The following is a 16,810-nucleotide window of genomic DNA, read 5'->3' as shown; positions in this document are numbered from 1 at the left end:
TGTCATAGACATGGAGGTAAACTACATGTATTCATCAAGACTTGGCCCTCAGGGATCTTGCATATAAGATGACCAGACCACATCTCAAACCAGGAACTGTGGGCAAGAGCAAACCATAACACTATAGTTAAATACATCAAAAAAATTAAAGTGGCTATGGATTTGGCATATCTTGCACAGCCTGCAACCAAAATTTACATGTCAGGGTGGAACCCACAAGGCAAGCAAAAGTGAGAATGCCCAGTGAAAATAAATGAACATTAGTATCTCATGGGGAGAAGCAAGGAATATAACTTTGGACTGCAGTCAATGGAAATCTACTATTACTCACAGATTGCCTTCTGACCATTCTATGTTCCACTGAGAATGGAATTACCTAAATAAAGCCTCCACCCTGCAGTCGACTATAGGCTTCAAAGATGGGTTGCCAGACAATGAAACAGTAGCTAAATCGTCTAAGCAGTCAACAAGGGTTGTCGCATATTTTTATGAATGTGTCTGTATGTATTTGCAGTGTGTGTGTGTGTGTCCTACAGGCTGCAATTCTTAATTGATCATCTTGAAACTTAACATACTTATTCCTTATACCCTAAGGATGACCCCTATTGTTTTTGGTGCATGCCCGACCCCCGCCCATTTCTTGTATTTATTTGTCTACAGATCGTATTTCTTAACATATCATCTTGAAACTTTGCACACTTATTCCTTATACACTAAAGCGGCCGTTACATGTTCAATTTTTTCATCAATTAATTGACATCAGTTAATTGACGAAGAAATTGAACACATATGGAGGAAATTGGCGGCGAATCAATTAATTGACGGATCAAAGTTCCTTTGATATTTATTGAGTATCAATTTATTAAATTGACGGTGTGCAAGAACTATTGCTAGTGCCAGAGATGTTTTCATCTCATAAGTTTTTGATCAGAATAAAAATTGACGCTAAAACATTGTCCCCACACGATCATTTTTGTTAAAGACGAAACGAAACATCAAATAATCACCGCTTAGATTAATCATTAGGAGTAAATAATGACTTGAGATAGGCTTTAAATATATCATTTTGGTGCCAAAAGCAATTGTGGATGCTAGACCGACGGACGGTGGGCCACGGCAATATATAACCATATTTCAATGTGGACGTATAAAAATGTTTTGCTGAGTAAAGATTTAAATACGGTTTGTTAAAATATTTTCGTAACAAACTAGTTCTCTCCTTAACATTTAACAGCCTTGTGATATTATCTCAACGAAATGCAAAAATTTTTTTAATTATTTTGATTGTGCACAGTACTCCTATGCAGTGGCTGAAGACTGAAGAAAACTTATAATAATAAAAATGTCATTTCTAGAGGGCTATTCCACACAGACAGTATGTTTAAAAGGCTTGTGATTCAGTTCTGTACAATAAAAGTTCAACACCAAGGCACCACTAAATATAACGTCTAAATAAATATTCTCACTTAAGTAGACTATTAGATACATGACTATTAATACCATCTACAACCTTTCATAAGAAGGTGCAGAACAAACCAATTTTGAAATTAACTATTATTACCAGTACCTCAGTTTTTAGAGCATCAGTTAAAAATTTTCTTCCAGAGTTTCTCATTTTTTCAGACTTTGGATCACATTTTACCTCTATTAATGGTTTTGATAAATTATTTTCTAAATGACTTCTCCACTCTTTATAAACAATAGTTGCAGCTTCAGCAATATCTAAATCTTCATTCTTTCTCAATTTGTTAATTACTTTACCTAAAAATAATAAATATTAAACCCTATGTACACAAACTTATAAATCGATTTTCTTTTTCTCTGTAAATAAATCTCTCCATTTTCTTTCCCTTTCACACCTGTTTTCGGTGGGACGATTTACCCAATACCACTCCAATATCACCACATACTACCCAATACTACAACATAATGGTGCCAAATGAGCATATTACTTGATTTTTTTCAAAAATATTGAGATATATCGTGGGAAATGTACTTCAAATGTGATTACCGATGTCTGGCTGTTCCATTTGCCTCCCTATATCACCCAAATCAAGCAAATAATAACCCAATACCACCAAATACTTATAAAATACTACTTAATACTACCCAATATTATAAAATACAAACCTAATATCGTCAATTAGCAACACATCAGTATAATAATTGCAACGAATATTCGATAATTTACAGAAAATTAAAATATTTACGCAGTTATCTCCCTTTACAACCGACAAATAGAATTTAGATTGCTACTCAGATTAATCATCTTGTTGGGCTTTGCAGTTTGTTTCCAAGATAAGAAAGAGTTTGAAAAGAAGTTAACAAAGATTTAAACATGCATTAAAATAAAATCAGTTTATAAAATAAACAGTCAAGCATCCAAATAAAAGAGTATTTTAGATTTAAAAATGTTCATTTAACGGTCTCGTGGCCTACTCACAAGTCTTCTTATACTATAATTATTTCTTCATCCTGGTGATTTTAGTATGATAACACGCTGTCTACAAGTGCACGCGGTCCTGTAAAAGTCATTTGGGTAAAATATGTCAGGAAAGCACACAAATTTATCTTTATATCTGTCTTTTAATGACTTATTAACGCATCTTCTTTGTCTTTTACATGATTCCGGTTCCAAACCAGTCGCCTTTGAAAAAAAAAAAAACCTCGTCAAAATTTCACCGATTCTTCGAATATAGACACTATTGAACAAATTCTTAAGTATTCTACGGTATATACCCACAGGTGACGATGTCACGGCGATGTCATTACCACTTAAATGAATAGACACAGTCATCAGTTTCCTCCCACATATTCATATGTTTATATTTATTTTTTCATGTCAATGAATAAGTTATTGCATATCATATATACTTAATGGACGATGTTTTAGTTTAAAATTAACGAAATTGTACATGTTTATTACAATGCAGATGTTTACTACAAATGTGTAATGCTCTACTCGTATATATACATTCCATCTGTCTTAACAATTAATCAATGGGGTTAAGATTGTTGATTGGGTAATCAAGTTCTGGTTTATTTATATTATCAAAGAAACCGACAGAGCTGTAAGAGGCCGCAAATTATAGTTTTGATGAACTGAGAAGTGTCGCGTCGAGAATTACACACTGGAAAGAAACAAGTGCAATTTCGTTAATTTTAAAATAAAACATCATGCAGTAAGTTAATATGAAATATGACATGAAAAAATGAATATGAACATTATGCAATTGTTTTGTTAAAGCATTAATTTAAAAATAAATACAATCGACACTAACTAGGTAATTTCGGGACAAACATATAGTTCAATATTATTTCATTAACTCACTTGCGCGAAGGTGTGTTTAACAGTGAGATGAAACCGGGGGACCCGAGAAAACCCACCTTGTTTGACAGACGACCTTATCAAGTGGTAAGAGACAGATGGGTCATTTTGGGAATAAAATATGGTATATCGTCATACTTGTTTTTCTTATTTTAAGTTTGTCATCTTGGAAACCAACTGCAAAGCCAAAGAAGATGATTAAACCGAGTAGCAATCTAACTGGGTAAACATTTCAATTTTCTGCAAAATATTGAATATTCGTTGCAGTAATTATACTATGTGCTGTTATTTGACAATATTAGGTTGTTATTTGATCATATTGGGTAGTATTTGATGAGTATTTGGTAGTATTGGGTTATTATAGGCTTGTTTGTGGTGGTATGGGGAGGCAAATAGAACAGCCAGACATCAGTATCACATTTGAAGTACATTTCCCCCGATATAACTCTCTATTTTTGAAAAAAATCAAATGATATGTCTATTTTGCATCATCATGTTGTAGTATGTGGTGATATTGGGATAGTATTGGGTAATATTGGGTAAATCGTCCCACCCCCTGTTTTTGCAAAGAATGTTTCTACATTTTTTCAAACTGGGGGCATCTTAAGGCTCAATAACTCACCTTTTGTGGGTGTGTAAAATTTCTGGCAAGCTCTACATTACCGTAATAATAGGTTGTTAAAATTGGTGAAAATGCATTATTTTCAAATCATATTAATCACTAAAAGCGTTTGTTTGTCAATAGTCGGGTAAAGATAAGCCATATGGAGTAGATACCTAGAACAATTAGCATAAATTCAATATGGCTACCATTGAAACTTTAAAACTCCAATATCTCGAATGCAAATGTATTACGAGTAGATAGGAAAGTGCTACCAAAGAACTAGAAAAACAATGCCAGGTGATGTCATTGTAACGTCATAACGTCATAAATCCATTGAAACTTTAAACCTCCAATATCTCGGGAATGGATGAGTTTGGAGGGTGTAAATCTATATACGGGTAGGAAAGTGCTACCAAAGAATCTGAAAAACATTGCCAAATTACGTCCCCGTGACGTCGTAACGTCATACATCCAATAATTAGTATAAATCCAATATGGCCGCCATTCTAACCATAAACATCCAATTTCTTGAGGATGGTTGCGTTTAGAGGGTGAAAATGTATTATTGTATCTAAGTTCTAACATGTGAAAATCTAAAAATCTTCCTTCATGCTTTGATCTCTTCAAGGCTGGACTACCATAATGCTTTATTGTATGGTCTACCACAGTGGCAGCTGCAGAAGCTTCAATATGTTCAGAATGAACCAGGAAAAGGGATCACATTAAACCATCATTAAGAACCCTCCATTGGTTACCCATAAATCAGCGAATCAAATTCAAAATACAATCAAGCGCCACAATACATTCAAGATCTACTTACTCCATATGAATCCAGTAGAACCTTAAGATCTCAGAACAAGTCATTATTAGTTACTCCTGCTGTCAAACTTCAACGGACGAAACGATCTTTTCACTTTGCAGCACCTTTTCTCTGGAATTCTCTACCCTTCGACATCAAAGAATCAAAAACTCTAGACATCTTCAAGTCACGTTTGAAAACACATCTATTTGACGAAAATAAACACTAAAAGAATTAAAAAAAAAACTTTTAAGCACATTAAGAACTTTATCAAAGTATTGTTTGCGCTATACAAATTCTGTGTTGATTGATTGATTGATTGATTGATCTTGTCAAACAATTCGACATGTATTTCTTGAATATCATTATCTATATAGATTTCCTCTTGGTGATAATGGCAAATTGTACCAGTGCATTAACCCATAGTCCATGACAAAATATCCACACGTTGCCTTGGCATATGCCTTCCCGCTCAAAATGTGTCCAACTGTGTTTTCTTGGTAGATTTTCTTTAAAATTTGCCTCATCCCAGAACTGTCCATAAGGTCAGCAAATAAACCTAGAAAACTCATAACGGTATGGAAACTTCCCAAATAAGAACACTATACGTTTCGGCTTAAAGTCGGATAACTCATTATTCATAATGTAATAGTTCTCGCTATAATAGTTAAAAACTACATAGTGTAAAGGTAATTTGCTGAAAATTTCAGTCAAATTGATCCACTATGAGCCGAGAAAGAAGCGGGTGAAATTTTGGCATAGTCTCGGTCATCATTACTAAAATCATTAATATAAACAGCTTAGTCTCGATTATCCGCTTTTATTGATTTAATTATCAACGGCCATTAGCGGCATATAGGAATCTAATCCAGCCAACATCGAAGGCTAGCCTTGACATCGAGAGTTTATTATGGTCTGGATAAGTTAATTAATGTCTAATTGATAATTTAGATAACATTTCAGGCCTAAAGAAAGACTTGTAATAAGCAGATTTTGCTCTTGCATAATGTATGTTTAACCAATAGTCACGAAATAGTCCTTTGACTCCTTTAGGAAACTATGCATGGAGATCTATATTAGTAGATGGTCGTTGGTACCTCTTAATATCCGGGAGCCATTCTATAAGACTCCTGCTTCCAATTTATTCAGACACTGTTTCGTCACCAAATGGAGATCTTGGAGTGGGTGTTCTCACTAGCCACATTGGGATTAGAGGCTGGGGCTAGGCAGTGTTGGTCATTTGTGGAAAGACATGCTTCAAAGTCCATAGAAAGACCATGTGTAGCATTTCAGAAGTTAGGTCTGAGTTTTAGGCGTGTTGAACTCAGATTCCTGTATTTCTTGGAAAAATACAATGCTAAAGAGTTTTACCAATTTACAAAGTAAAGAATGGGAAGATCAGCAAGTTGCAGGCCTTTTGACAACATAAAGAACGCATCACAATGAAAGTTCTAGCTTTCCATCATAATGCTAATTACTCAAAAACCTATCATTTTATTATGGATTTATGCTAATTGTTGGCCGTATGACTTACGACGTCACAAGGACATCACCTGGCATTATTTTTCTAGTTCTTTGGTAGCACTTTCCTATCTACTCGTAATACATTTACATCCTCCAAACTCAACCATTCCCGATATATCAGAGTTTTAAGTTTCAATGGCCCATATTGGATTTATGCTAATTGTTAGCCGTATGATAGTATGGCATCACTGGGACGTCATTTAGCTATGTTTTTCTGAGTCATCTGTACCACTTTCCTATCTACCTATAATACATTTGCACCCTCCAAACTCAACCATTCCCGAGAAATTGGAGTTTTATGGTGCCAATGGCGGCCATATTGGATTTATGCTAATTACTCGAAAACATATCTTTTTATTTTGGGCGATTTTTGTTTGGGAGACCTACCAGATTCCATCAAGAAAAATTCTGTTGCAATTTGTTCTTGGTCATTTATTATATTTACCAGACTACAGTAGCATCCATAGTATTGCAAAAATTGACCGCCAAGGATATGTTATAGATATACATATTCTATACATCACATTCAAAATTTAAATGATTTCATAAAAAAATTAGAACAGGTGGTTGCCAAGGAAGATACGCTCACATTTTGCAAGAGATGGACATAGAACAGGCTTAAAAAAAACCCAGCAGCTGCCAGACAGGATACACCTACATTTTGCAAGAGATGGATAGAGAACAAGCTAAAAACAAACAAGATTTTTTGTACAATCAGGGGCCATAATCCACAAAGTTATGGTCTTAAATGCGCAAATATCAAAAGGGACTGAGATTTTTGGAATATAAAGATATGTTTTAAGGATCATAAAAATTGTGACCTTCTGAGGGTCCATAACCTTTGTATTACATACAATTTGTGTACAAAGAGCGGGCAGTTTCATTTTGATTTTCCCGAAATTCCAATTCAACCTTCATTATGGTAGAATGGTGACATATCTAAACGGTTTTTAAAATCGAAAAAAAAATTGTGACCTCTAGAGAATCCACAAGCTAAAAATGCGATTTTTCGACAAATCAGGGGCCATAATCCAGGAAGTTATGTTCCAATATGTGTGATTATCAACAGGAACCAAGATCTTTATGATAAAAACATATCTTTAAAGTTTCATCCAAATCGGATAAAAACTGTGGCCTCTAGAGTGTCCACAACCTTGATATACCATATTTTTTACACTATTTGCGTACAATTTTTGTCCGATTTTCACAAAATTTGAACTCAACCATCATTAGTGTATAACTGTGATATATTCACACGTTTTTTTTAATCGGGACCACAAGCTCAAAATGCAAATTTTTTGTACAATTAAGGGCCATAATTCAGAAAGTTACGATCCGATATGCGCGAATATCGAAAGGAACCAAGATCTTTGAGTTATAAATATACATTTCAAGTTTCATCAAAATCAAATCAAAATTGTGACCTCTAGAGTGCCCACAAGCTAAAAACTTGATTTTTCGTACAATCAGGGACCATAATCCATGAAGTTATGGTCCAATACATGCGAATATCGAAAGGAACCAAGATCTTTGGAAGATAGACCCATATTTTAAGTTTCGTCAAAATCCGATAAAAATTGTGACCTGTAGAGTGTCCACAAACAAATTGTGGACGGACAGGACATTTTAAATGAATTTCATTCAGGAAATACCACATTAAACCTTTTGCTGCCCGTACCATGGCTAATCCAACTGAACACTAGTGGATTTTATTTCTTAAATCAATAGTGGGTACTATTTTCAAGTCCAAAAACCCATCTCGGCATTTCTTTGACTCTGGGTGGATCAATCAATCAGTCAAATATTTTATATACGTATGTTTGGGCACTAAGTAACCCCATAAACAAATAATGGGCAAAATCCCAAACTTGAGCCTTATCACTTCTTGTATGGTCTTCTTGTGGACATGTTCTTAACAGCATTCCAGTCCATTCTGTAAGCATGTCTAGTACCAATGATTGACCTACCTATTTTGGTTGATAATAAAACATGTTTTGGTGGTTGTTTTCTACCAAGTTCTTGTATACTCTCAATCATAATCTCTTTAGACTGATTCTTTAGTTTTAATTTATTTTTCAATCTTTCTATGTCTTCTATTACAACAACACCCTGTTTAAAAAAAACAATAATTATAAAGATATCACTGTACAGAAAGCTTTGTTTGGGGCTTGATAGATACAAGAATCAGACAACATCAATTATGTGCTGCGAACAAAGGTTAGGTTTTGTTGTTAGTCGGGTACGTAACATTAGCAGACAGTTTCTGATTCCATTTTTCTAAAGTATCGGTACCTTAAATATCTGTATCTGTAATTAAATTGTATGATGAAAATATTTACACTGCTTGTTTGCATTAACATACAATATGTTAGGTGGTTATAAAGTCCACAAAATTAACCAGACAAAGGAAGTGGTTATTTGTCAGCCAGATGGTGGATATGGCAGAGGATATTTGCCATTCGAATGGCAAAGAGTAATTCGATATCAGTTATCGTTATTTGCCATCCTTTTGTTAAAATCAATATTTTTTTTGTCCTTTCACGATGTCTGGTCGAAGGGTAATGCTACTGAGCACTTAAAATAGTTTAACTTTGTCCTAAAAATGAACAGACATTATTTAATTTGCATTAAAAATGCAAAAATAACTACTACCACAAATGCTGATTGACACAGTGCCATTGTAAGGCTATTTATAGCTTAGCGGTGACTGCCAGAAAAAGTGCCATACTTTAAAGTAGCTAAGTCTCTAACTCAATATCATCCAAAGTCTTCGACTTTTTACCTATATTTCTGATATTAAAATAGCACAATTTACAAATACTATTTACAAATAAGCATAAAACTATCAAAGATTAAAATTTTGCCAATATTACCAGCAGAATAAGATGAAAATATATCACAATTACCAATTACAACAGGGGGTTATCATGTGCAAATTTACTTAATTGATGCCTTGAACCTAATAACAAATATTCGGTTTTAACATCATTCAATTTTAGAAAGTTCTTTGACATCCATTTTCTAATTTCACTAATACAGTTCTAAAGTTGCAATTTTGATAAATTGAAAGAAGATGGACAATAGGTGTAAATGAAATATATAATTGAATATCATCCGCATACAAATGAAAGCTGAGGCCATATTTTCTGAATTCAATGCAATGAATTCTCATCCGACTTCGCACTCATTGCTAGGTACGGAGACAGCTATTTCATGTAACACAAACATGACATCATTCGATCGATTTTTTTATAGCAGGGGTATTCCCTGATAATTCAATGTTTTGAGAAGGATTTGAGAGAGAGAGATAGAGAGAGATGGGGTTTAAGGTCCACTCAACACAAACTAGGTCATTTCGGGACCAACACAAGGTTTAACCTTATTTCGATAATTCGCTTGCGTGTATGGAACTTTAGCAGTGGGAGGAAACTGGAGGACCCCGGAGAAAACCCACATGGTCGAACAGGCAACCCTACTCCTTGTCACATACAACCCGGAAACAAACCACGCCAGCCGACTCAATGACAGACCTTATGATACAATGCTCACGTGCTAACCATTTGGCCATCCAACCCCCCAAATACACAGTTAAAGTCCTGTACATAGGTCAACCCATTTTCACAACCTTCCATTAATACAGCAATTCTTTCTACAGACTTTTTGCTACTTTTATATAGTTAACACCTCATTAATAAGGCAATTCTTTCTACAGATTATTTGCTACTTTTATATAGTTAACGACCCATTAAATCTGACAGTCTGCTGATAAGTGAAAAAGTTTGTTCTTCAGACGTTCTGGAACAGACCCCTATTTCCATCGTCCCTTAGTATGTATGTCCATCAATCTAACCTTCTCGTAATGCTAGTATAATATACACAGTCAACTTTCCATACGGCGTTATCAAGAAACCCTAGTGCTTTTGTACAATATAGACCCGTTACACTTACAGGCATATCTATAAAAAAAATCACTAATCTGTTAATTTTTTATGCTTATTACTTTTTAAAAATAATTTATTTCCATATTTAATTGTCAGCGATGTGACTTTCGTTGGAAACGGACATTAAATAATGGTATTTCACACACATGACATAGCGATACACAATGTGCCTCCCCTATTTCTTTAGTTGACAGGCTGAACTTTCGTACATCATCCAGAAAAAGATGTTTTTGTAAATTAGTATTATCAATTCCCCATATCCCTCCTTAGAATATTAAATAGCCATTCACCTTTTCTGAAGGGCATCTTCTCTGCTTTCATCCCGGACATTAACCTCAATAATACAGCAAGACATTGGAGCATAGCTCAAATAAGTGTAAAGGCCCCGAGCACAAGGGGAAATTTGAAGTCAGGGGCAAAGTCAAGGTCATGGCGATATTCTCATGTAATGGTCAATCCAATGGTCGTTTATACAACCTGTATAGAAAATGGTCGCTTAGTGCAAATATAAAAATATACAAAAAATATTATTATTATGAACTGCAGCATTTGGCAGGAAGTGCAGTGTATCGGAATCCAACTTAGTTACTGTCTTGTTGTTCAGTCTAATAGTCAACAAACAGGGTACAGGCTGTTTCGTAACCTGGCTGTTTCATACTTAATTCATTCGTATCTCACTTCCTACCTCAGATTGATTTGCACCTTTTGCTACATGTTGTTGAAATAAAGGAGAAACGTATGACGATTTAATAATATCCAACTGCTACATAAATTTAATAAAAATGGTTGCAACGCAAACTTTATAAAAACGAGAGCATCGCTAACGCTGCAATGTACGTCCACATTCCAGCTTTGATTGATATGGTACTTTTTTAAATGAAGAGAATCAAATATGAAATGGCTGTAATATGATCAGACTCAGAGGCAAAGAAGGCTAGGCGTTGGGTTTGTTTTGCCAAATTTACAGACAAAATACTAACAAAAAAGTGGGTGTGACACTTCCCCAGGAGGTCGGGGCAAGCATCAAAATAAATAGTTGCTGTCTTTACGGTATAAGGAATAAGTATGCAAAGTTCCAAGATGATCCATTCAGAATTGCAGTCTGTAGACGATAAATACAAAAACTGGGTCGGGGCATTCGCCAAAATCAATAGTTGATGCCCTTAGGCTATAAAGAATACATATGCCAAGTACCAAGTTGATCCATTCAGAATTCTGGCCTGTAAACGATAAACACAAAAATTGGGCGTGGCTCTGCCCCTGGGGGTCGGGACATGCAGTTGCCATCCTTAGGCTAGAAGGAATACATATCCCAAGTTCAAAGACAATCCATTAAGAATCGTGGCATGTAGGCAACTCACAGAGACACAAAGAAAAAATGGGTGTGGCTCTGCTCCTGGGGTTTGGGCAATCACCAAAAGACAACAGGGGGCATCCTTAGGGTATAAGGAATAGGTATTCAAAGTTTCAAAAGGACCTGTTAAGAATTGTGGCCTGTAGGCGACACAAAAGGCACACAAACATTGGCCGTGGCTCTGTCCCAAGGGGTCGGGCATGCACCAAAAATAATAGAAATGAAATCAAATGAAATGGAGTTTAACGTCCTACTGTTAGGGTCAGCCTTAGGGTATCAGGAATAAGTATAAAAAAGTTTTCAAGATGATCGATTAGGCATTGCAGGCGGTAAGTGACATACAGACACACAAAAAGAAAATGGGAGTGGCTCTGTCCCTGGGGGCTGGGCATTCACCACAAATAATAGGGATGTTCCTTAGGATAGAAAGAGTAAGTATGCAACGTTTCAAGGTGATACGTTAATAAATGCGGTCTGTAGATGACAAACAATGAATACAAGAAATGGGCGTGGCTCTGCCACTGGGGATCATGCATGCACCAAAAACAATATTGATCATCCTTAGGATATAAGGAATTCATATGAAATTTTTTTCAAGACGATCGATTAAGAATTGTGGCCTGTAGGTGACACACAGAAAGAAAATGACGTGGCTCTGCCCCTGGGGGTCGGGCATGCACCAAAAACAATAGGGATCATCCATAGGGTATAAGGAATAAGAAAACAAAGTTTGAAGAAAATCGAGTAAGAATTGCACTCTGTAGGCGACCCACAGACACACGCACAGGGTACGTTTGCACCCCAAACGATAGGGATGTTCCTTAGGTTACAAAGAATAAGTATGCGAAGTTTTGAGATGATAGTTAAGAAATGCGGCATGTAGACAACAAACAAACATTTACATGAAATGTTTATTTTGTCTTAAATATTGGAGCCAATATTTTCCCGGTAAGATCACAACATCAATGTTGATTTAAATTGACTAATAATTCGTCTTTTTAATGTCGAAGATTTTGGATAATTCGAGTTAGAGACTTAGCTACTGTAGCTTCAAAAGGTCATGTGGCAGCACAAACGGTTGTAAGTGGCTTGTAGAGACGAAACAAGTGCCATTCCTGTATGCTGTTATGTCACGTTGCCACAAAAAAGATTATGTTGCAATTCTCCGTTCAATTCTAAATATCCTACCACGCTCATTCGTCCAGAAGTTTGTTGTTGATTTTCTGCATGTAAAAGTTGAAATTAACAAAGGTACGAAACGGCTCATGTGAGGTACGAATGAACTAAGTACGAAACAGCAAGGTTACGAAACAGCTGACATCCAACAAACAAAATGGCATCTATCAGATAAAGGTATCTCTCAGCAGAAAGCTAAAAATGTGGTAAAATGAGAAGTTAATGATCGATTTGGTTGAAATTTGATGTGAGGTCATGGCTAGTCCCCCTTAACATCCCCTGAATATTTCTACGACCACAGGAATTGGTTGCGGTTCGAAAGTCAGAAAGTGAAATATAATTTGAGGCCTGGCACCAAACTGGCCCGGCGCTATTGCACTTTCGTACCTCTACCAGTTCCCGTGGTCGTAGAAATTTTCAGAGGATGTTAAGGGGGACTAGCAATGACCACACACCAAATTTCAGCCGAATCGATCAATAACTTTTTATTTTACCGACCTTTTAATTTCTAACGAGAGAGAACTTCATCCGTTTGACGCCATTTGCTTTGTTTACTATTTAGACTTGAATAATAAGACACTAAGACAGAAACTGACTTGAATAACAAGACACTAAGACGGAAACCGACACACTGCACTAGCTGCGTAACACTGCAGTTCATAAAAATTAATATAATTTTCGTATACTTTAATTTTTGCGCGAAGCCACCATTTTCTATAAAATACTATTTGGTGTTGATCAGTGGTGAATATTGCCGTGACCTTGATTTTGACCTTGAGTTCAAACTTCCCATCCATATCGGGGCCTTATTTCTTACTGTATTATCAAAGTTAATGTTCGAGGTGAAAGCAGAGACGACGTCCCTCAGAAAAGATAACTGGGTCAAAGTCGTAGGTCAAGGTCATCTTACAGAAAACTAAACTCAAACTTTTCAAAGTCAGTTTTGGGACATTTGACCTTGACTTACGACCCGTAACCATTTTCGAAGGCTATCACCTTGGCTTGAGCCATCAACGTTTACCTTGGTCCTGTCGCACACTGTTCGGTCAGAAAAGGGTCAAACGCAAAGAGCCCGTGTCAGAAAGGAAGTCAATGGGCGTGGTCAATGTGAAAGGTTGTGGTGACCTCCACTAGTCACCGTTAACAATCCGTGACCTTGACTCTGACCTTGAGTCCAAACTTCCCATCCATCTCGGGCCCTTTGCGTTTATGCTTGCCGTGGCCTTATTTCTAACTGTATTATCAAAGTTAATGTTCGAGGGGAAAGCAGAGACGACGGCCTCCAGAAAAGATAATTGGGTCAAAGTCGTAGGTCAAGGTCATCTTACAGAAAACTAAACTCAAACTTTTCAAAGTCAGTTTTGGGACATTTGACCTTGACCCCGTAACCATTTTCGAAGGCTATCACCTTGGCTTGAACCATCGATGTTTACTTTGGTCCTGTCGCACACTGTTCGGTCAGAAAAGGGTCAAACGCAAAGAGCCCGTGTCAGAAAGGAAGTCAATGGGCGTGGTCAATGTGAAAGGTCGTGGTGACCTCCACTAGTCACCTTTAACCATCCGTGACCTTGACTTTGACCTTGAGTCCAAACTTCCCATCCATCTCGGGCCCTTTGCGTTTATGCTTGCCGTGACCCTATTTCTTACTGTATTATCAAAGTTAATGCTTGAGGTGAAAGCAGAGACAATGTCCTTCAGAAAAGTTAAATGGGTCATAGTCGTAGGTCAAGGTCATCTTACAGAAAACTAAACTCAAACTTTTCAAAGTCAGTTTTGGGACATTTGACCTTGACTTACGACCTTGACCCCGTAACCATTTTCGAAGGCTATCACCTTGGCTTGAAACATGGACGTTTACCTTGGTCCTGTCGCACACTGGTCGGTCAGAAAACGGTCAAAAGCAGAGGGGCCCGTGTCCGAAAGGAAGTCAATGGGCGTGGTCAGTGTGAAAGGTCGTGGTGACCTCCACTAGTCACCTTTAACCATCCGTGACCTTGACTTCGACCTTGAGTCCAAACTTCCCATCCATCTCGGGTCCTTTTCGTTTATGCTTGCCGTGACCCTATTTCTTACTGTATTATCAAAGTTAATGCTTGTGGTGAAAGCAGAGACAACGTCCCTCAGAAAAGATAATTGGGTCAAAGTCGTAGGTCAAGGGTATGTTACAGAAAACTGAACACAAACTTTTTAAAGTCAGTTTTGGGACATTTGACCTTGACTTACGACCTTGACCCCATAACCATTTTCAAAGCCCATCATCTTGGCTTGAACCATCGACGTTTACGCTGGCCCTGTTGCACACTGCTCGGTCAGAAAACAGTCAAACGCAGAGGACCCGTGTCCGAAAGGAAGTCAATGGGCGCTGTCAATGTGAAAGGTCATGGTGACCTCCACTAGTCAATGCTAACCAACCGTGACCTTGACTTTGACCTTGACTCCAAACTTCCCATCGATATAAGGGCCTTTGCGTTGTCATGTACAACCGTGAAATCAAAACCACGCCAGTTGACTTAATGACAGGCTTTATGATACAGCACGCTAACAATTCGGTGGTATGGCTATACACTAATATAAGTATTGCGTACATGTATTTGCGTTAATAATAAATGTCCCAAAAATGACTTTGAAAAGTTTGAGTTTAGTTTTCTGTAAGATGACCTTGACCTACGACTTTGACCCAATTATCTTTTCTGAAGGACGTCGTATCTGCTTTCACCTCGAACATTAAGTTTGATAATACAGTAAGAAATAAGGCCAAGGCAAGCATAAATGCAAAGGGCCCGAGATGGATGGGAAGTTTGGGCTCAAGGTCAAAATCAAGGTTACGGCAATATTCACACCTAGAGGCCAATCCACTGATCAACACCAAATAGTATTTGATAGAAAATGGTGGCTTCGCGCAAAAATTAAAGTATACGAAAATTATATTATTTTTTATGAACTGCAGTATTAGGCAGCTAGTGCAGTGTGTCGGTTTCCGTCTTAGTGTCTTGTTATTCGAGTCTAAATAGTAAACAAAGCAAATAGCGTCAAACGGATGAAGTTCTCTCTCGTTAGAAATTAAAAGGTCGGTAAAATAAAAAGTTATTGATCGATTCGGCTGAAATTTGGTGTATGGTCATTGCTAGTCCCTCTTAACATCCTCTGAAAATTTCAAGTGCCTACGACCACGGGAACTGGTAGAGGTACGAAAGTGCAATAGCGCCACTGGCCCAAAGGAACTGTGGCGATTATCCTCTGCCCAAGACAAAGGCCAATGAAATATGGGTCAAGAAAAATATTATCCAAAAGAAACTTTAAATTCGTTCAATCAAGTCCTCAATAGAAGGCAACTGGTAGCAATGTGTATTATTATTATTATTATTAGGTATTGTTCTGGTTCAGCTCAGGATTGCTTAAGCATGTTGCAGACGTGAGCTAGTTCCCCTTTGTGCCGAAATGGACTAGCCCGTTTGTGACGTTTATTCCTTTTCTGCACGTGCATGGTGGGTTTTATATAAAGGCCTGCTTTGGTCCATATTCCCGCTACTACTTTGACTACTTCTACTTTTGGCTACTGCGGTTGGAAGTACAACGTGGATCTAGGCTATAGAAGAAGGACTTACTTGTGTTTGTGTTTATTCTTTGGATTGCTTATAATAAGTAGAAAGCTTTAGTCTTTTATTAATACTGGGCTGAGATATATGTAAGCTTTGCTATGTATTGTATGTTGCATGTCGCTTAGTAGAGTAGTGGCTGCATGTAACCCTAGTAATAACTAAATAGTCCGTCCGTCTGTTTAATAGCACCCCTCAACCCCTTAACCCTTCCATCTCTGGATCAAGTGGGTACATTTCAAGGGGGATTAGACTTCAGAAATACTAGATCGATACCCAATTTTACAATAAGCACATAGTCAGTTGATAGTGACATACCTTCAAAGATTCTATTGTAGTTTGTTTTAGCAAAACTTTAACTGCATGTTCATCTGTTGCTACCTTTTTCCTGTCAGTTTTTACCAAAAATTTCTCCATTTCACTCAGACTTTAATAATTTCTTAAAATATAATGTTGATGGGTTTTTTTTACACTGGTACCTTATGGGA

The 16,810-nt window shown here is 36.9% G+C and overlaps 2 protein-coding genes across 2 annotated transcripts in view; one reads left to right on the top strand and one right to left on the bottom strand.

Annotated features, from left to right (window-relative positions):
* Positions 1 to 1,572, top strand: part of LOC126819055 (ceramide kinase) — a 24,116-nt gene extending 22,544 nt beyond the window's left edge. Inside the window, exon 12 of the transcript XR_007679479.2 lies at positions 1 to 1,572. The gene's annotated coding sequence lies outside the window, so the exon portion shown is untranslated.
* Positions 1 to 16,810, bottom strand: part of LOC126819056 (transcription elongation factor A N-terminal and central domain-containing protein 2) — an 18,077-nt gene extending 1,267 nt beyond the window's left edge. Inside the window, exons 1-3 of the mRNA XM_050546871.2 lie at positions 16,641 to 16,810; positions 8,223 to 8,364; positions 1,568 to 1,761 (exon numbers count right to left, since the gene is read on the bottom strand). Of these exons, the coding sequence (XP_050402828.1) occupies positions 1,568 to 1,761; positions 8,223 to 8,364; positions 16,641 to 16,739 (435 nt within the window). The 5' untranslated portion in view covers positions 16,740 to 16,810. The remainder of the gene's footprint in view (positions 1 to 1,567; positions 1,762 to 8,222; positions 8,365 to 16,640) is intronic.

Source organism: Patella vulgata, chromosome 4 (genome assembly GCF_932274485.2).
Source record: "Patella vulgata chromosome 4, xgPatVulg1.2, whole genome shotgun sequence".
NCBI classification, from domain to species: Eukaryota; Metazoa; Mollusca; class Gastropoda; family Patellidae; genus Patella; species Patella vulgata.
Note: the sequence above shows the minus strand (reverse complement) of the source record. Positions and strands in the feature narration are given on the sequence as shown.